The following is a 22,488-nucleotide window of genomic DNA, read 5'->3' as shown; positions in this document are numbered from 1 at the left end:
TAGCGTTGCGTAATATAAGTGTAGTGCAGTGTTGTAAAATGTTGTCTAGTGTTGCGCAGTGCAGTGTAAGTGTAGTGTTGTAAATTGTTGTGTAGTGTTGTGTAAATGTAGTGTTGTAAAATGTTGTGTAATGTAGTTAATAATAATAAATGCATATTTATAATGCGCCCCTTCCACACCCTAAGGCATGCTCAAAGCGCTACAGAATATTTACACTGGAGTATTTACAGATGAAGTTATACATAATATACTGAGAAAAGGTGGGTTTAAGTCTGGACTTAAAATGTCAATTGTGTCAGAGCTTTTAAGGGCACATGGGAGAGAGTTCCAAAGTACAGGTGCAGAGTAAGAGAATGATCGGTGTCCAAAGGATTTCAGTTTGTAGGATGGGATGACCAGTCGATTTTGTGTGTTTGAGCGCAAGTTGCGTGCGGGGACATACGGATGTAGGAGTTCAGACAAGTAGGAGGGAGCCAAACCATGGAGGCACTTGTATGTCAGACAGAGGATCTTAAAGTCAATTCTGGCCCTAACTGGTAGCCAATGCAGTTCTTTCAACACCGGTGTTATATGGGAACGTTTAGAAGTCTTGCTGATGATGCGGGCGGAAGTGTTTTGGATCTTCTGAAGCTTATCAAGGAGTTTAGAACTGAGGCCTGAAAGGATGCTGTTACAGTAGTCAAGCCTAGATGTAACAAGAGCTCGAACAAGGGCTTGAGTTGCAGCAGTTGTCAGGTATTGCCGAATGTTACCAATGGATCTTAGGTGAAAGTAGCAGGTCCTGCTCAGACGGTTAACATGAGCATCCAGAGTCAAGGAAGAGTCGATGTGGACACCCAAATCCTTAACAACATCAGAGAATCTGACGTCAGCGTCTGCGACTGTAAGGAAGTCGGTTTTGACCTTGCTAAGTTGTTGCTTTGTACCAATGAGAACTGCTTCTGTTTTTGTGTCATTAAGTTTAAGCATGTTTCCTGTCATCCAGCACTTGATGTCCTGCGTACATTCAGCGATGCACTGAAGAGACGTGGAGAGATCTGACAGATGAAATGCTTTCAGGAGCTGGGTGTCATCAGCGTAGGCATGGTGAGAAACTGTGTGGTCTGTAGTAATCCTTCCGACATATCTGGTATACAACACAAACAGGACTGGACCAGAATTCATCAAGCAGAAGATGTTTAGAGAGATGGTCTTTGAGTCTGACATGCACATCCTTCTCAATTGTCTTGGAAATGAAGGATACATTTCAGACAGGACGAAAGTTCTGAAGATTCTGAGAGTCAAGATCAGGTTATTTAGCAGAGGTTTGACTACAGCATGCTTGAATCTGTTTGGAAATACACTACTCTCCAAACTTGAGTTGACAATTTTGGTAATGTTTGGCAGCAACAAGTCAAGATATTGAAACAGAAGTTTAGTTGGTATGGGTCGGAGTCGCAGGTGGTAGGCTTTGAAGAGCGGATAATTGATTCGATGTCCTTGGGGGTGAAGGGCGCAAACTGTGTTAGTGGATCGCCTGTGAAGAGAGGTTCACTGAAACACCTATCAACTTCCTTGGCTGAAAGTCCTTGTCGAATGGTATCAATCTTTGAAATGAAAAATGAGTTGAAGGAATCTGCGAGTCCCATGTGACTTTGTCCGGGAGGTACTCTATCACCATCACCTCCTTTGCCAAGCAGGGTATTCATAAACCTGTAAAGGGAAACAGGTTTCCCCATACTATTCTCTATACTGTGAAGACAATATTTCCTTTTAGCGGAGATGATTAAAGAGGTGGTAGCATTTCGGCACTGTTGATATATCTGCCTGTGAGTTTTCAGGCGTTCCCTACTTAGCGTAAGTTTAGTGTTGTAAAATGTTGTGTAGTGTTGCGTAGTGTAGTGTAAGTGTAGTGTTGTAAAATGTTGTGTAGTGTAGTGTAAGTGTAGTGTTGCATAATGTTGTGTAGTGTTGCTTAGTGTAGTGTAAGTGTAGTGTAGTGTAGTGTAAGATGTAAAATGAACTTTATATTGCTTGTAGACAATTTAGTTCAGTCAGGTTTAATATGCGCTATATATATAGTTTCTGCGTTCATTCTATACGCATGTGTGTTCTTGTACTGGTCACATTTCTGTCGCGTAAAACCCTGTAATAAACGTTGATATTTTAACCATTTAAACACATCTGGAGCCAGCATCTTCTTCGCTGTGTAGGGGTGAACGAGCCAGTGACAGGTCATTACACTTCAGAGCGGCATCATTGAGAAATTTGCCCCAGGTAATATGAATACCCATTTTGTCATTTACATTTTGAAGTTATTTGTGTTTTGTATGAAACAAAATGTACATTACCAACACACGGGCGGAACTAGGCTTATGGAGAATAGGGGTGCACTGAAATCCAAAGGTTAGGTGGGGAATGCTCCTCATGGACATATTGGGGGGCGCACCCCACACCCACCTCTGGATCCGCCCCTGTCAACAGTAATAGTTCGTTAAACATGTTACTTCTTGGCTCCATGAATAGATAGGGAGGCATTATAGCTCATCGGGTAAAATGCTGGCCCAGTATGACAGCTCCTTAGCTTCCTGTGGTCAGCAGAAATTTGTTTGAGCTATTCAGTATGTGTTGCCACAACTCTCAAGCCAAACTATTCACTCTATTTCATTACAGTTTAAGTCTAAACTATGCAGCAATTATTTTGTTTAGAGTTGCATAGCAACCAATAATTATTGGATTTTCCAAGACAGAGGCATTTCTGACTAGGGGTGCAAAGCTAACAGTACCTGCATCCGCCAAAGGCAAGACCCAACTCAAGACAGAACGTTGAAACATCTAGGTCATTGGCGGATCCAGAGGGTGTGTGTGTGTGTGTGTGTGTTTTTCCCGAGCACACACACACACACACACCAATCCTTGAAAATGTCTAAAGACCACATATAAGTTGATGTTATGTGGAGCCTCTGTGTGTGTGTGTGTGTGTGTGTGTGTGTGTGTGTGTGTGTGTGTGTGTGTGTGTGTGTGTGTGTGTGTGTGTGTGTGTTTTGAAAATTCCTGGATCCGCCCATGCAGGTCGTGCGAGTTAAAGCGTCCCCTGCCTATCACACTTGCCAAAAGAAGGTAGTCCTCTGAGACGTGTACTGGGGGCAAGATGGTACAAGTGTTGGCTGCCTTGGTGAACTTGTGTCCTCCAGTTCTTGAGTAATTGCATGTAACTTGATAGTTCCTGGATTGACTTGAAATATATCCATTGTCCACCAGCTAAACTCTGTTTTTATAGATGTACAACAATTAAAAATGTGCCAGTGTCCATCACACAAATTGTATTTAAACAAGTGCAAACAACCTTCAAAATGTTACACTTATGGAATAGGTGGATAACCGAAATTGAAAAACTGATAGTAGCAAGAAAATCAACATTGCAAAATAGCCTACCCTTGTCTAGATATACATGTTAATACAACCGTCAACAACCTATCCTTTAGTGTTTTTACTCAAACTTTATGTGCACGGTTTGATTTGCCTGTTTGTTGTTGCATTTGTATGTTTTGAGAGTGGGGTGGGGTAGTCGTTCTTTTGTGTCAAATTAGACTTCCGAAGAATCCCAAATTGTATTAATCTTACGTATACGTTATACATGTAGACCTTTAGTTGACCACATTACAATGTCACAATGTCCTGATTACATACATGAAACTGTCCTTGGATTTCATAGTTATGATTGTGACAAAGTTTGAGAGCATTGTTAACGAATAGGTTTGACGTGTGGGGGTTGAGGAAGAATTGTTGGATGGATGTTCATTTTCTTGTTTACAGAGACAATTCAATTACACTCCTCAAAAAGAGAAACGCATACATGTAAGTGATTTTGAGAATATTGGACTCATGTAGCTGCGGCAAAAAGAATATATTTGTGTGATTGTAAACAGCTTCAGCGCCAAAACACAGCAATTTTTATTTTTTTCCTTGTTTTAGAAGCGATTGAAGAAATATTCGCCAAAACGTCAACAAGAAAACATGCAAAGCAAACTGCACGTGCAAGTAAGCGGAAAGGCATGTGGTATCGATCACTATAAAAAGGAAAGAGTTGTGTTTAATTCTGTCATTCATGCACGACTGAGTGTCGCCAATCGAAACATCGCCATAGACCGCCTTGAAGCTGGGGAGTCGCAGTCTGCAGTTGTCCGACATTTCAACGTTCATCAGAGCACCATATCTCGCCTTTGGGATCGTTTCCTGCAGACCCATTCCGCCCAAGATCTCCCGAGAAGTGGCCGTCCAAGAGTTACCATCCAAGCCCGTGACAGCTACGTACGGGCTGCTCACTTGCGTCATCGTCTTGCCACAGACGTGGAGACTGCACAACGCATCCCTGGTTTGAGAAAAATTTCCTACCAAACTGTCGGGAATCGATTGCGTGAAGTAGGGATTCGACCAAGAAGGCCAGTTGTCGCCCCTGTTTTAAGAGACTTCCGTAGGCGCAATGGCTTGCGGTGGTGTCGTAGAGTCCGTAAGTGGAACTTTAGAAACTGGAGGCGAGTTTGGTTCAGTGATGAATCACGATATCGTCTTCACCGGCGAGATGGAAGACAGCGTGTTTACCGTCGGAGAAATGAACGTGTTGCCCCTAGTTCGACAAGCACGACAGATTCGGACCGACAGAGGGAGTTGTTCCACCATGACAAGGCTACTTCACAAACAGCACACGAAACGGTCCGCTACCTTGCCAATTCTAACGTTAATGTCTTGCCATGGCCTTCCCGATCACCAGATCTAAACCCGATAGAACACCATTGGGATGAACTCGATCGACGTGTACGTCAACGTCAACAACAGGCCTCAGACACTTTTACAACGGGTCATCGCATTGCATGAAGAGTGGGGAAGACTTCTGCAAGAGCGACTTCGTTGACTTACCCAGTCTGTGCCGAGACGGTACCGAGCAGTAATTGCTACAAATGGTAGCCATACAAAGTACTTTGACGCCATCTTGTCGACTCAAGTACATGTAAACAAACAAATAAGGCTGCTGTTGTGTTGGCGAACTCTTTGTCTATAGACTTGTGAATTTTCACCTTTTTACCATTGAAATTACATGAAATAATTGCTCTTAAACTAACGCAATAAATGGGTGGGGTAGCCTAGTTGGTTAAAGTGTTCGCTCGTCACGCCGGAGGCCCGGGTTCGATTCCCCACATGGGGACAATGTGTGAAGCCCATTTCTGGTGTCCCCTACCGTGATATTAGAAAGCGGCGTAAAAACCGAACTCACTCACTCACTCACTCACTTTCTAATGCTTTAAACCCAATTCACAAGAAACTGACACCCATGTTCGGCATTTTTTCACTCTCTGTAGCCTGGTCATAAGGCATAATTTTTTATAATAACCAGATTTGATCATCTTTACATTTTCAATGAAAGCCAAAGTTGGAGGCGCAGGGGCGGATTCAGCTTTTTGAGAAAGGGGGTTGGGGTTGCACACTCTTGAGAAAGTAGGGGTGCAGACTTCATTTCCCGAGAGTTTCAATGGTCATATAAAAAACTTCTTTCAGGACAAAAAGGAGGGTGTGGGTGTGTGAGAGAGAGAGAGTGCGCACGCGCAATCTACACAAAAAGGGGGGGAGAGAGACGTCGCACCCCGCTCGTCCCACTCGGTACTCGAACCAGGCTGACGATCTACTCTGACCAACTGTTGCCTTCTCCAGTACTGCAGCCTCCGCAGCGGTTACCTTTAGCTGATCTGCAGACACACTCTTTCATTTGTTGACTTTCTTCAGACAGATAGTTATGTTTTTTTCATCACAGAATTCGGTAAATAGCCAAGGCTGAATTTTCTTTGAATCCCGAGTCAGGTCGGTGATGACTGAGTTAGTTGTGCTAAAAAGTACACTATTTGGAACACTGTTCAACAGTTTTACTCTCCTTTTTGAAGTATCAGTACATGAATACACACAGAACTGTTTTTTAAGACATTTATGCCTCAACAAATGCTGTGTTGCACAGATGTTTTGATTTTTTAAAGAAATATACACACATCATAAGGACATTGTTTCTTGTTTGTTTTGTTTTTTCACTACAATAACACAATAGTTAACAATATGATAAAAAACAACACCAGTCTCGCCTTTTGTGTGATGCGGTGAACATAGTGTTTATTATTGTTAAGTTTATTTGGAAGTTTTTGTACTCAACTTTGCAAAGGGGGCGATGGGGTAACAACCTTTATTACCCACGTGGTGAACGTATGGGTAGTTGCATACTAATCTCGTACGTCACACGAGTGTCGTATCGCGTTCACCTGTGTCGTAACGACTTGACCTGAGATTCTAACGATTTGATTGGATAACCGATGACCTCTCAATAAGGTCACATTCTGACGTAACTATTTTTTCATTCATGACAAACACGTGAATTCATTCATTCTACAACTTAAATGCATTGTGGGAATGTAAACATTGCGAACGTTGCCGTGTCGCTGATTAATTGTGAGTCGAACTGAGACATTATATCCGTCGAAAAACATAACGCGATGTTTCCACCAGTGATGTTAGCCGAATGAAGCAACTGCAAACCAAGAAACGGGGTTGCTACGGAGTAGTTTACTGTAGGAGGCTGTACGAGGCGATGACAGTCTAAGTAAACTTAGCCTCAGTATTATTCGTTACCCTACACTCAGTAGAGGAGTGTAACGAATAGTACTGAGACTAAGTTTACTTAGACTGGAGGCGATGACAACTGACATGCATCCTGACGTCGGTTACCAAGGCAGTGACGTCATTACAGTGTGACGCCATGCAAATATTGTACTACAGTACAAAACTTCCGCAACCTCTTTATGAAACCGGTTTCGGTTTGAAACCAAAAAATAACAAAAATACGCTATTTTGTCAATTTAATGCATGTAAGACGTGGGTATAAATAAAATACCACACTCGGTCTCATTACATACGAATTATACGACCTCGTGTAGTATTCTCTATATAGTGGTTAAAGCGTTGGCTCGTCACGCCGGATTCCATGGGTTCCATTCCCCACAGATGTACAATATGTGAAGCCCTTTCCTGGTGTCCCCCCGACGTGATATTGCTGGAATATTGTTAAAAGCGGCGTAAAGCCATACTCACTCACTACTTGGCAAAGGAAGTTCTTACGATGTTCAAACTTTCTTCTTTGTGCATGTTGTGGCAGTGTTATTCATTGCAGAACAGTGTTGAATTTTATTTTATTGACTTTGTTAAGATTCAGGAGAGCAGGGGGTGTGCCTGCTACTAGAATCAGACTGGGAGTCAAAACTAGTCCGGAAATTTCGGATCACACCCAGGGAGTGAGAGAATAATCTACTAATCACTCCCTGAAGATAAAGTTGAAACGCGTATGAGGGAAATTCGTACTGTGTCAATATTTTGTGTATGTCCGTGAATATATAGAGAGAGTACTGCACGGCCATTTATACTGCCATTTGAATTCCTTTGTAGTGATTTCTCATTCAGTTATTTATTTAATACAATAATGACATAACATGGATTTTTTGTTGGTTTTACACCGAGATCTTTTACGGATAACGTCTTGGAGTGACATTTATTAGTTTACTCATGCATAAGCCTTTCCTGCAGTAATTGTACATCACTTAGCATAACCTGTACATCACTTAGCATCTTCACCGAAACGATGCTTACTTTAATCATAAAGACGTTGCGTATCCATAGAGCTTTCCCCGTTGTCATTCTTTTATGGACATATATACAGAGTATTTCAACGTACGAGTCAACGCCTAACACTGTCAAACTTGCCGGTGTTTGGTGTCGTCGGGTGCCAGTCTGATTTTCTTTGAGATATTTCATAAATCAGGTTGTTTCGGTGAAGTGTTCTTCTATTTGCCACACATAGCATTGCGTTCAAGCATTCTATATATCGTTTTCTAAAGTGCAAATCAAATTATGAACGCTGAACAGTGTTTTACATATTTTACTACCTCTTCTTTTGGCAAGAAAAGGAAACGTACATAAAATATGAAAGTATACAAAAATATCTAGAAATGTCTAGAAGCGTCAATAAAATATGGGAAAACTCGAACTCGAACTTGAATGTCAAGGTCATCCATGGCCGACAAGTGAGTATGATTGCCGATGGTTTTGGAGAAAATGCCTGCTTACTGTCGAGGAAATGATTTGTAGATGTTGCAATAAGTTTTTAGACCCGTGGAATGCCGCTGCCGATCGAATCTAGCCCTACATAGGTGCTGTCAACGTGGCTGGAATTAATAAACGAATTTAAAAGGTGAGTTTTCGCTGTCTTGGGTGATCCATGATTTTGGCTTTGAATTGCGGAGGTAGCTGTTTTCGGCGAGTCGTGGCGTATAACTTTTGAAATAATGATCTGATTGTGACCATTTATAGCTCATTTTGTAGGGAAATTATGTTGCTTTCGATCCGTAGGCCTCGACGGGGCCTTAAACATAGTTTACGTGGTGAAATCTAACTTTGATTGAGGAGGAGGCGTCGTTACATCCCTTTCCTTTTATATAGTACTAGGATAGGGTCTATATACCTATATGTCTTTCTAACGCTGTTTCTAAGCGTGACACGCCCCGTGGATGTGACGATATGCGAGACAGGGCGCACCTTACAGGTTCCACTACACTAAATCAGTATCACATGCTCCCTGAGCGAGAGACATGTGACAGCTGTGATTGGATGAAATAGTGTAAGATGTTTGTTTTTCAAAAGCACATCCAACCAGTAATAAAAACTGACCACAATTTTAAGTATTTAGTGCTGTCATTTTTATCACCATCACTTATGCTTATTGTGTGTACAGATATTTTCCAGTAGGTGACATTTGGTGCGGAACTGGGGTTGATTTGTTCCGCTTCCTGTGCTCGCAAAACGAGCCGGACAAGTTGGCCTGATATAGGGAAGACCACAGTGACGTCAGTGTTTTGATCACGTGACGCGCCTGAGTACTTCCGGTAGGCAGAAGGTAAACATAAACATGAGAGAACCACACAAGCTGCACTCATTTGATCGTCGACTTTACATATTTAACAACTCTTCCTGGTCTGTTTTTTGGCTTGACACTCCGTGCATCTTCAATCACCAGAATTGTCCTTGTGACGATAGACACATAACAATATTATGTTATTGTTATGACATACTGACATACTGACATTTTATAATATCTCCCTTGTTTTATGGTAGTTTAAAGGCCAGAGTGTACCCATGTGTACATGGAATGGCTGTTGATAGCCTGGATATTTAATTTTTTTTATAAGGTTACTATAGAAGAAGTCTATGGGAAAACATTTGGTGGTGTGTAACCTGTACTGCGCTGGACATTCGTCACCAACTCGTGTTATTCCGGGACAAGCCGATCTTCTTGGAGGTTACGGAAAGAGGCGAGAATGTAAACAACGGATCGCTACGGAAATCGAAATAGTGTTACGCGTGTTTTAGGATATTTCTCAGCTAAATTCAACCATTCTATTAAATATGTTAATTAGATGTGTAGGCCGTTAAAAATGAAGCGTTTGAAAAACACAAACAAAACAGATTCAGCGATAAAACCGCATGGAACTTGGGGTACGGTACGCTTCAGTATTTTGAAACAGACTATCATTTACGGTAGGAAAACGGTCGTCGCTCTCGTTCAGAGACCGTGTGCATGTGTTCGTTTTATCGACTGTAGTATATTCAAGGGAGGCAATTCACCCCAACAGCCACATCTCGCGTGTAATATTACAAAGTTTTTGTTGTCAGTCGGTTAGCGTTGTAAAGTTGTATCAATAACACAGTGTCAGCGTAGTCAACATCAGTATTCCAGTGTCACTAAGCGTAATCATATCGCTTGTGTGTTTTTGTTGTTTATCTGCATATAGGTTAAATGTGGCGGGCGTCATGTACGTGCACGCGTGAAGCCGCTAGCCATACGGACATCCTTGTCAACTTAAATAGACAGTACCCAGCTACCGTACGGTTATGGTAACGTTAAACGTTTCTTGTCGTTTTACATTTGCCTTCAAGAAAAGTTAGTATCATTGTTTCATTAACACAATAAACTGTTTTATGTATAACTACTTTTATTCTATTAGGCAACTGGAAACACGAAATAGGATATATTAAGCATACATAAATTTATCTGGGTTCAGCCAGAGACCATATAATAGATATTTAGGAGATAAACCTACTGTGTGGGAAAATCAGAGGTATATAACGAAATTATAATAGCTCTAAATTTCATTTAAAACCGAACGCGTAGCGTGAGGTTTTAAATGAACAATTTAGAGCTATTATAATTTCGTTATATACCTCTGATTTTCCCACACAGTAGGTTTATCTCCATTCTACCATGACAATTTTATGAACAATTTCAGGTGGAGCTCTTTCTTTGGTTACGAGTCAATACGTGAAGCGGCCTCGCATTCCAATCTCAAGTGGTATCGCCCGAAACGGGGTGTTTGGTGGCAAACCGTCAATGACTAACAAACTCCAGATTCAGTAATAACAAATCACGTTTTGTTTTTCAATGCATCAATCACCAATCATTAACTGATAAGTTGGAAAACATATATCAAATAAGTTTCAAAGCTTGGTTCACATTTGAAAATTCCACCGTAGACCCTTTCCCCACCAGAATAGTGGCAGCAACCTCATGGCCTTGACCTTTTCTCGAAGTCATTGTTTACATTTGGAAAGATGCGACAGGAGAGCCACTGACAGTTTGCGCAAGGTTAACCTGATTGTATGACTGAGATAGTCTTTGATATCTAATTACCGGTACTGGTACAAAATTTAAGAGTAGTGGTGCTTTGCTGTAACGAGGAAGTCCGTGTTGTACCGAATTTAGATACTGTTGAATTTTGCGCCCTGTCAACCTTGACGATTACACGCACCTCTACGTCTGCGTGCGACAGCTGTGGTGACTCTTACACACTCATGTGTGTACTTTGTGCTCAAATTCGATTCTACGGATATTATTTTCACATTTTGGAAAGTGTTTTGTGACCTAGTGGCTTCAAAGTGTAGTGAATTCAAATTGAATCGCATTGGCTGGCATGTTCAAGCGAGTCTGTTGACAAAAGAGCCAGATTTGTGGTGATATTTCCGAAAGGATGGATCAGGACACGAGGTGTACCTCTGGCATAAACACGGTAAGGTAATTAATTATACTTTAATAGACTACTTTAGATCAAGCAGTGTAATGGATAAGAGGGATCATGACTAAGCTAAATAACTTTTTCAACGATATTATACATTTAGAAAAAAAATATGTTGGGCTAAACAGAACGGTTTGCAGATTCTGTAGATCTAATTGTGTTTTACTACCGCTAAATTTGAAACAGTACAAATTTCAAAATATCATTTTGTTTGAATTGATAACCCAACTGTTTATTTATGTGGACGGAAGGCATTAGAATCTAAAATTTCTTCGGCGTTCGATGTTAATGCATCCTCCGTTACCGGATCAAGATCAGTGGCGATATCGTTGACGAAAGCTGATTTAACACGGAAATTTTGTAGCAGTCTATTGCTGGATCTATTCTGACATAACATAGAATCAACGTAAACATATTTGTTTTTGCTGAATTTTTATTCGGAAAGCAGACGATGTTTTGATCTTGTTCGACTGAATATTTGTTTCCATGCTTTCGAAGTACTTTTGTATATATAAACACCTATTGCTGTGATTTACGCAAGTAGTGAGTCGTGCCCGTCGTCGCTAAATCCATCTTTAAAGACATATGTGTAATTTCCGACAGTAAAATCGCCGTAATTTATCGATGCATCGGTAGGTTGTTCGGTGTCCGCCATGTTAGTGGGCAGACAAAAATAGTGCATTACCGTAAACCATGTATGATTGCGCACGGAAAACAGAGACCTGTATAACGTGATTATATACCTCTGAATGACTTTAATTAACCAATCACAATCCAGTGTTTACTGAAGTCATGGTAGAATAGACTATTATATAGTCTCTGGTTCAGCATAAATAAATTTATCTGGGTTCGATGAGAGGGACGCGCTAACCGCGCACGTGCATTTTGCGTCGCGCATAGAAAACAACAGTTACACGGAATAACACGCGCGATATGAGAATGTGTACCACTCGATAAATATGGTCCGCCACTGTGGTCTCTGAACGAGAGTGAAATAGCGACGACCTAGGAAAACGCTGTTTTGTGAAGTATGTTTAGATTTATCTTGTTATCTTGACTGTATGACCATACATTGTCTAAATCATTAAAACTGAATTTGTTGAGGCTACAAAGAATGTTAATATCATCGCTGGCACCAGAGATAGAACTCGCGTGGTAGTTATTTTTATAGCGTGACATTAGGGAAAACCCCATCTATGATCTATGAAAACTCTTCTTTGTATGCTGTAGATGGCGTCAACGTCTTCAGGTACAAGTAGCCCTTTGTCTTCTCTGGCCGAGAGCAGCCTAACTTCCTCAGAAGATGGTGAGCCGAACTTTATCAATGTGGACGAAAGGTAAGTATCATGAGATAGATGCCTTGCAGAATATGAAAAAGAAAAAATAATATTTGGAACATGGGACATTATTTGATAAAAAAGCTATGAACGATGGCCAGATTCATGCAAAGTTCAAGGCATTGGTGTCTAATAATGACTTGTTTACCATTCAAGTAACCATTCTGTGGCCCCTTTCACGAAGCAACCTTAATTAACTAAGGTTAACTTACTCCCATTCTTTAACACTGCACTAAGATTACCTAAGATTACCTAAGTGACTTATTATTACCTTAGTGACTTATGATAACCTTATTGAAAGGAGGCCAAGGTAACCACCCAGATAGCATTCAGACATTGGCCAAACGTTGGGCCAACATCCGAATGCTATCTGGGCACTTATGAAGCACTTATTAGATACCGTCATAAACCTGACTGCTAATGAAGTCTTTAACTAATTGACCATACAAAAGTGGACAAAAATGACATATAAATCCACTGCTGTCTGCCTTGATGAAACTAAGAAAACATTCCTCATCGTCATGTCTTTATTCGTCGGTTGAAATGTGTCCAACAAATGGAAATTTGTTCTTTTTGTGATGATTCAGTTCCTTCATCTGAAATTGGAGAAAAGTATTCCTGTGAATAGCAATCCTCTCTTTACCATGCTTAATGGTTCTTATTTGTGATGATCACAGATCATGAAGATTATTTTAAGTCTTTGGGGATAAACATATTTTCTAGCAAATGACTTTGCAGACTTTTCTTGACAACGTGGCCCATTTGTTCAATATTTGTTTCTCACACAAAGTGTTTCAACTGTGTTCAGAAGTGCATGATTCCTATCAAAACATTTCTGTGAATGTTCCACTACAGATTTCTGGAGCATATGTAGGTGACACATTACCATATTATATTGCTCTCAGAGTTCCCTTATAGAGAGTATGCAAATGAAAGTTTGTAAGCAAAATACAAGAAGAGGAATATGAAACAATTGATTTCATTTCAGGTACAAATGTGCTGTCTGTCACAACGTCTTAAAGAATCCTGTTCAGACAAAATGTGGACACAGGTAAGTGTTGAACAGCAGGTTTATTTTGATTTTCATAAAATCTCTGCATTTGAAATATAATCTCATTCTCATTAGGTTATCTTGAAGTTTTAGACCAGAAACAAATAGTGAGTGAGTTTAGTTTTACACCACATTCAGCAATATTCCAGCTATATGGCAGCGGTCAGTAAATAATGGAGTCTGGACCAGGCAATCCAGTGATCAACAGCATGAGCATCGATATATGCAATTGGGATACAAATAACAATTCCAAGGTACAATGGCCTCCAGAAACAATAGCAATAAAAATACAACTCAAAAGAAGTTAGAATAACCCAGACATTTTCATATGATTCAGTTAATCTGTGCAATAAGTTTAACCATATCCATCTCGATAAATTCAGGGATTCCTTGACCTCTTCTGAGTAGTATAGTATGTATCTTTAGTTTTCTTATGCATATGTCTTGTAACCTATGTCTAGCTTGTGAGAATAATGAATCTGTTCGATTATATACCACTAACATTGAAAACCAAGTGGTGATTCTGGGCCATGAACCTTTGGCTTGCTGTTGATCTGTTCATCTACAAGATTAGTGAATATTGTCTGCCTGTCACTCAGAGATGGGCTACTGTATGCTATTATGTGATTGAATTACTGTTAAAAGCAGGGTAAGGAAGACTAAGTTTCCAAAAGAAATCCAGGCACACTGATGTTTGTGTGAATTTAACCTATCAGTATTGTATATCTCTTCCAGATTGTGTGAAGGATGCGTTGAAATACTTTTCCGGCAGGGCGAGCCAGTAACTTGTCCACAAGCTGATGAATACTGTGAAAAGCTCATGAAAAATGACGTAATATAACTCTATTAATGAATTTAGAAAGTAATGTAAAAAGTTGAAGTTTGATGAAATGTTTTCTAGATTTGCTTGCCCAAAGCACTTAGCTTGAAATTTTGGATAAACCCCAGTTATATGAAAAACAAGGGCTGGCTAAAAAGATTTTGGAAATGTTGTTGATCGGAAAAACGATTATTGATATGAAAATTGTGTCACTGATAACATCATACATAAACTATTGTGATGAAATAGAGTTTTAATTTACTCAGACAGTGTGCAAAGTTAGGTCTATATTTTGGGGGTTCTTCTAAATTATGTTCAGGATGGTGTTTGTTACTATTCCAAGCCTAAATATGTCGTTTTGAAAGCTGAGCTTGCGACAAATTTGCTGAAATGGAAATGCTTGAATATCCTCTATTTTATTTCCAGATCTACCCTGATGTTAGTGCCAGAAGAGAAATAAGAAACTTGCCTGTCTACTGTCCATTCAAGAACTTGGGATGTGGAAAAGAAGTGCCATGGAAAGATCTTAATGTAAGAGTACAATGCACTGCTGTTGTCTGACATTCTGACTGTGTTTATATATATATGTATATGTCATACATCTGATTATTCCAATCAAATCCAGTTCGGGCTAATGATTGGTAGTCTGTGTAAATGTTTCTTTTGATGAATTGTGTTTCACGCTAGACTGCTGTAAAGGAAATTGATCAACTTCCCAGGGTTGTATCTCACGGACAGTATTGTGTTCTGTATGAGTTATATTATAATGGAAGTATGAGCATGTTATTATGGGGTGCAAAATGATTATGGTGGTGTAATTTTTACAGTTAATTCAGTATGAACATGAACTGATATTACCATTCTGATAAGAAGTATGGTCAAGGCTCAGGATGATCCTGTTTCTTCCAGTCACATGTTTGTTTTCAAATAAGGAAAGACTCACTTCATATGTTAATGCTAAACCAGGGCAAGACAGAAGTAATTGTATTTGGTCCTAAATGAGCCACTAAAGCCCTTGGTGACATAGGACATCTATAAACACAAAAGGATCCGTCATGCAGCCATCAACCGCAGTAAAGAACCCGGGAGTTTGGTTTGACGATTCATCACCATGTTACTCGGGTCTGCCAGTCAGCAAACTGCCACCTTTTGAAAAATAGAAAAACTCAGGTTCTACCGCAATAGAGATTTCACTGTAAAAGTCTACAATTCTATCCAGAATCGACTATGGCAAGCGACCCACCAACATAACCAAAGACGATATCAACAAACGTCAAGTCATACAGAACTCCATTAAAATTTGAACACATCAGAGTGATCATCACATGCTCTAATTTACTCGCTGCACATACTACAATTAGTACAAAAAAAGTGTAGCAGGTAATGTGACGAGTTATCTCCCTTAGACCAGTTCAGTGCGCGGCAAAATGTTTGTCTGTGTGTAATTTTCGAAGCGTGAAAGCTACACAATTTCATGTTCGCCATTGATTCATCGTTTTTTGTCGGAGTTTGTAGGTTGGAAACGAAGAAAACAATAAATTCAAGTGCACAGAGACGAGTTTTTATTTGTGAGTACGGAACAGTGAAATTGTATTCACAAGCTGAGATAGGATGGAAATGTGCGTTCGCTTTTGCCATGTGGTCGCCATGTGCTTTGTCATTCGGGCTCAGTTTCATTGTGGATTTGTGAAGTAAGACATTGTCAGATTGTTTTCATCGTAGTTGATGCTAATTTCTTGCATATATTTATAGATTCATCGCCAATATGAGTGACAATCAATCAAATGTGGCTGCTAGTGTGAAAAGTGACAGAAGTAGAATTTCATCAAGGCCGAAGCGTTTCCACATAGCGCATTGAAAGTACAGATGAAATATGCAGATGCAGAAGCACGTAAGAAATTAGAACTAGACAAATTATCGATGCAGAAAGAATTAGACATGGCGGAGGCGAGGTTTTCTGTGTTAGCTGATGAATGTGAAAGGACATTTTTGTATGGGAGAGACATTATAATTGATCAGAAACAACAAAGTGCAGAAGAGTATGTGAAAGATTATATAGTCAATAATCCCCTGATGCCTGATGCAGTCGAGACTCACACCTAGGGCTTCAACGAGTCCATTTTTTGGGACTCGAGTACTCGAGGGATGAGACTCGACTCGGACCCGAGTACTTGAAATTCATACCTTTCAAGCAACGATCAATTGTCAAGATAGTTACCTAATCCTTTTAAGAAGTGAAATCTCAATCGATGTATAATATTTACTCTCATCTGCAGACTTGTAACAACTAATACCATGCAGCCACACCGTGTGAGGAGTAAACTATTTAACCTAGGTGTTAATAAAAACATTTTCAGATGGGTTAAAGAATTCAGGGTACATAGAACTCAGTATGTCAGTGTCAATGGCTATCAATCTTCTTTTCTCTCAACCTCTACTGGAGATCCACATGGCTGTGTTCCTTCATCCGTATGCTTCGATTTGTATACCAGTGACTGTTACTTGTCAATATATGACTTGTTTACTGTGAAATTTGCAGATGACACCACTGTTACTGGCCTAATTTCTGATTCTGAACATTATTATCGTCAAGGCATTGACAAAACCGTAATGACAGTTTTTTATCAAATCTTTATTCAAAGTGTGTTGACTCTACAATTTTCTATGTTGGTATGGAGATCTGTCTCATCGCTAACAAAACAGACTTTTCAAAAATTGTTAATACTGCTTGCAAAATTTCTGGAGTGTATTTCCGATATAGTCAAAAGGCAGCTAAAATTAGATTTGATAGTTGACATATTTCATCTCACCATTTTGAACTACTTCCTTCTGGACGCGCTGTCGATTACCTTCCCTCAAAACAGAGCTCGACAGTCTTTCATACCATCAAGTATTCGTGAATGCAACAAATATTTTGAATCATTATCATGTGATTAGAACAAGAATTATTCAGCCTCTTTACCTATGTGGTTAATTGAATTATATCATGTCAGTTTTATTTGTAAATAGCATTCGTTTTGAGCATGTAATTATTGTGTATATTTTTGTGAACTGTGTATATATTCATTTTAAGACAGTTTGGATGTATGAGAATTTCCTCCGGGATAATACAGTTACCGGCTATATCTTTTTCTTAATATTAGACGTTAACGGCCGCTCATGCTTAGCACACGGCAGACAGACCGTCAACGTCAATAATTCGAGTTATCTCCTCTTTTCGAGTCCTCGAGTCCTTGAAAATGGACTCGAGTCCAGCTAAACCCGACTCGTACTCGAGTACCCGTGGAAGCCCTACTCCCACCATGGAACCTCAAGTTGCTACAGCTACAACAAGAGAGAATAATTGGAAACCTACCCCTGCACCTTGTGTGTCCACTAGACTTTCTTATTTATCTCCTGAATTCAGACAAAATGACAACTCGTTGAACATTGCTGAAATCACAAAGACATTTGCTGATCAAGTCTCCCTTGGAAGGCTTCCTATCCCTGACTGACTGACTGACTGAGTTTGGTTTTACGCCGCTTTTAGCAATATTCCAGCAATATCACGGCGGGGAACACCAGAAATGGGCTTAACACATTGTGCCCATGTGGGGAATCGAACCCGGGCCTTCGGCGTTCCTATCCCTGAACCTGGGGTATTTATGGGTGATCCAATCATTTTCGTCAGCTGGAAACGTGCATTTGAGACATTAATTGAAAGTAGAGGTGTTATGAAAGTTAGCGCAGTATGTCTGTACTGTAACAAGAACAATCACGATATTGACAGTTGTCGAGCATTTGTGGTTTTGTCCATGCAGCAAAGGAAGGATTTCGCACAGGAAAGAAACTTGTGTTTTGCTTGCTTGAAATCAGGACACAAATCTAAGAACTGTCCAAAGAGAATTAGATGCTCCATTTGTGGAAGGTACCACCCGACACCCTTTCATGGAAATATCCATCAGAGAGAATCATCTTTGCCTCAACGCTCTCATCAAACCGAAGCAAAGGAAATAACACAAAGCAGTCAGGGTTGAAAGTGAGGCAACAAAATCCAGTGTTAGTCATGTGAGTGGTCATGTTGACAGCGGACAAGGTGATCAGTGTTCTATGATACTGCCTGTGTAGGTATCGCGATCGATAGGCCTGAATATGAACGCTTAGTCTATGCCCTATTGGACACTCAGTCGGACACTACATTCATTCTGGACAAAACTTGTAAGTCATTGCAAGTTGAAGGACCTGATGTCAAGTTGATGTTGTCCACAATGACGGCAGAAGATCAGCTTATCAACAGTCAGAAGATAAGTGGTCTACGAATTCGTGGTTTTAATCATCACGAGCAAATCAGTTTGCCTACAGCATACACCAAAGACATTATGCCAGCAAATAGACAGCACATACCAACTCCAAGTAAAGTAAGAATGTGGTCTCATCTGCAGCATCTGGAAAGTGAACTTATCCCTCTATGTGATGTTGATGTTGGTTTGTTGATAGGCTACAACTGCCCGTGTGCACTCACACCAAGTGAAGTAGTTCCTCCAGTCAATGACGATGATCCCTATGGACAAAAAACAGACTTGGGTTTGGGAATAGTTGGAACTGTTCATCATATGGATGTTGACCACTGTGGAGTGGTTGGATTCAGTCATCGCTGTGATGACATCTGTCGCTCCATGTGGGTTAAGCAGTCTGAACCAGAGAAACCAAGAGAGTGTGTGTATCTTACAAGACTTCAATCAAGGAAGTACCCGGTATATCCAGCCGATGTATCCAAGATGATGGAAATGGATTTCAATGACAGAAAGTGTTCAGGTGATCCATTGTCATTAGATGACCAGGAATTTCTGTCAATGATGGAGAACGGCATACATCAACGACCTGATGGACATTACGAAATGCCTTTGCCGTTCAAGGGATCAGATCCCATCTTACCAAACAATAGAACTGTTGCTTTAAATAGACTCCAGCAGCTGAAGCGACATTTTGTGAGAGACCAACATTTCCAGAGTGATTATAAGAGTTTCATGGACAAACTTCTTAAGAATCACCATGCTGAACAAGTGCCAGTGTATGATCTGAGAAATGAATCAAGAAGTTCTTGGTACATACCTCACCATGGGGTGTACCACCCCAAGAAAAGGGACAAAATACGTGTAGTATTTGACTGTAGTGCCCAGCATCATAGCATATCACTCAATGATCATCTTCTGAAGGGACCAGAAATGACAAACACATTGATAGGTGTGCTCTGTAGATTCCGCAAAGAACCTATTGCAGTGCAATGTGACATTGAACAAATGTTTTACCAATTCAATGTGGTAGAAAAACACTGAGATTATCTTAGATTCTTGTGGTTTGACAACAATGACATTAACTCTGAGCCCATAGATTACAGAATTACTGTGCACCTGTTTGGGGCAGCATCATCCCCAGGATGTGCCAACTATGGACTTAAACAAGTGTCGAAGGATTACGAGGACCAGTATGGTTCAGATGCAGCTAAGTTTGTGCGTGAGAATTTCTACGTCGATGATGGCTTGACTTCCGTATCCACAGTAGAAGAAGCTGTTCAGCTCATACAGAAGAGCAAACAGATGTGCAGTGAGGGTGGAATAAGACTCCACAAATGCATATCAATTCAAGAGACGATAGCAGCAATCCCGAGGAAGACTGTGCCAAGGAGGTAAAGGAATTGACCTCATGAAAGATCCTTTTACCGCCGAACGAGCCCTCTGTGTGAACTGGTGTATAGAATCTGACACTTTCCAGTTCTGCATCACACTCAAGGATCAGCCTCTCTCGCCAGACGGCGGTGGTATCAACTATTAACTCCATCTACGCATCCACTGGGATTCATCGCCTCCTGTAGTGTTAACAGGCAAACAGGTTTTGCAAGCTGCTTGCAAGGATCAGCTGGATTGGGACAGTCCCTTGCCAGACAATCTAAGATCTCAGTGGGAGAAATGGAGGTCTGAACTTTTCTATCTAGAGAAATCAGCAGTTCCAAGATGTTTCAAACCTGAACATTTTGGTGAAGTCAAGTCGCAGGAACTTCATCATTTTGCTGATGCGAGCATGTTAGGCTACGGTCAGTGTACTTACCTCAGGAGTACAGACATTAATGGCAATGTGTGCTGTGCCTTCGTTATTGGGAAAACAAGACTGTGTCCCCTGAAACCAGTCACTTATACCGCGACTTGAACTAACAGCCGCCTGTTATTTCGCACGGATCAGTCAGTTTCTTCAAAAGGAACTTCACTGTGAGAAGTTAAGAGAGGTGTTTTGGTCTGATAGCAAGGCAGTGTTGGGCTACATATCAAATGACTCAGTTCGCTATCATGTGTTTGTGGGCAATCGCGGTTCAACAGATCAGAGAACATACAACACCAGATCAGTGGAGACATCGCCAAAGGTGTGGACAACCCTGCAGACAGAAGCTTCTCGAGGTGTTGGTGCTCAGAACTTGGCTACATCAACTCTGGCTCCAGTGGTCCAAGATTCTTGTGTGATCCCACTTCGGCATCGATAATCAGGAATGTGAAAGTTTTGAGGTATCTCTTGATGATTCAGAGATAAAGCGAGTGAAAATCCTCGCTTCTAGTGCGTTCGAACAACGCTCGGCGTAAGTCGCCTGAGTCATTGTTCAAAGTGGAACAATGCCAAGAAAGCTGTTGCTCATTGTTTGAGATTAAAGCAAAGGCTGATGCATAGAATTCGGTGAGAAATCACCCAATGAACCTGTTGATAGTTAGGTGCGACTCCAGTGATAGGATCACTGTCTGTTGATCAGTTGGAGAACGCTGAACTTGAGATTCTTAAACATGTGCAATTTGAGTGCTTCTCAGGTGAACTGAAGGTTTTGAAGTCGAACATCCGGAGATTGTATCGACGGAAAGTGCTTTGACAACAGCCTAATAAAGTGAAGTTAGTCGTGAATGGACCTTTGAAACAAGTTAAGGGAACAAGTCCATTGTTCAAGCTTGACCCGCTTGTAGACTCCAATGGTCTTCGTGTTGGAGGAAGAGTGCAGTTGAGTGAACTCTCGACAATTTGAAACATCCAATCATTCTACCCAAGCTGCCATCATATCACAACCCTCATTATCGGACATTATCATGAGGAGGCAGCACACCAGGGACGGGACTCACAGCAAATGCCATAATGCGGCTCATGGCTTTGGATAATCGGGTTGTTCATCATCAGTGAGGTATCATATCGCCAAGTGTGTGATATGTAGGAAACAGCGGGTTCAGTTCAGGAACAGAAAATGTCAAACTTGCCGACTGAAAGAATGTCAGAGGCTCCTCCATTCACCTATTGCGGGTATGGACATGTTTGGTCCGCTTTTACGCGGAAAGAAGGAAGAGGAACTAAAGCCGCTATGGCGCTTTGTTTACCTGTTTAGTGTGTAGGGCTGTACACACTGAGGTTACCACCACATTGTCTACGGATTCATTCATAAATGCTGAGGAGGTTCATTGCTGTGAGAGGACCTGTTCGCCAGTTGAGATGTGATCAGGGTACTAACTTTGTGGGAGCTCAAGGAGAATTATATGATCCTGATTCTGTGAAGAACTTCATGCTGAGCAAAACTGTGACTTTGAGTCATTTATCATGAATCCACCCAGTGCTAGTCACAGCATGGGGAGGATGGGGAAATGACAGATCTCGCTCGATCAGAAGTGTACTCTCTAACCTCATGTCACAAGTCGAAAGCAAACTGAATGACGGAAGGTTCATTTAACGCTGAAGTAATGGCGATAGTAAACAGTCGGCCATTAACAGTGGACACTTTGTTTGATCCAAACTCCTCAGAACCGCTGACACCAAATCATCTTCTCACCACTAAATCAAACATTGTTTTACCGCCCGGCAAGTTTCAGAAAGAGGACATGTATTCTCATGCAAGCAATGGAGACGGTTCAGCACTGTGTCAATGAATTTTGGCACAGGTGGAGAAGAGAGTTTGTGCAAAACCTGCAAGCACGCCAGAAGTGGTTACGCACCATGTAGAACTTTGAAAGCTGGTGACGCTGTGTTAATCATGGATGATAATCTACCTCGTGAATCAGTGGAAGATCGCGACGCGTTTGTGAAACTTACACTGGTAAGGACAATCTAGTAATGCAGAGTGAAGGTGGCTGTCGAAACAGAAACCTGACAGTG

General features: G+C 40.9%; 1 protein-coding gene across 2 annotated transcripts in view; it reads left to right on the top strand.

The window, feature by feature from the left end:
- Window positions 1-22,488, top strand: part of LOC124267061 (TNF receptor-associated factor 3-like) — a 40,106-nt gene that overhangs the window by 3,047 nt on the left and 14,571 nt on the right. Inside the window, exons 1-5 of one of the 2 annotated variants that reach the window (XM_046701900.1) lie at window positions 11,940-12,160; window positions 12,363-12,469; window positions 13,458-13,520; window positions 14,256-14,352; window positions 14,767-14,871. In XM_046701900.1, the coding sequence (XP_046557856.1) occupies window positions 12,363-12,469; window positions 13,458-13,520; window positions 14,256-14,352; window positions 14,767-14,871 (372 nt within the window). In that variant the 5' untranslated portion in view covers window positions 11,940-12,160. Of the gene's footprint in view, window positions 1-11,939; window positions 12,161-12,362; window positions 12,470-13,457; window positions 13,521-14,255; window positions 14,353-14,766; window positions 14,872-22,488 lie in introns of those variants that run through there. The other variant, XM_046701899.1, reaches the window with a different exon arrangement.

This window comes from Haliotis rubra, unplaced genomic scaffold, assembly GCF_003918875.1.
Source record: "Haliotis rubra isolate DU_JTF1 unplaced genomic scaffold, ASM391887v1 Scf13, whole genome shotgun sequence".
NCBI lineage: Eukaryota > Metazoa > Mollusca > Gastropoda > Lepetellida > Haliotidae > Haliotis > Haliotis rubra.
Note: the sequence above shows the minus strand (reverse complement) of the source record. Positions and strands in the feature narration are given on the sequence as shown.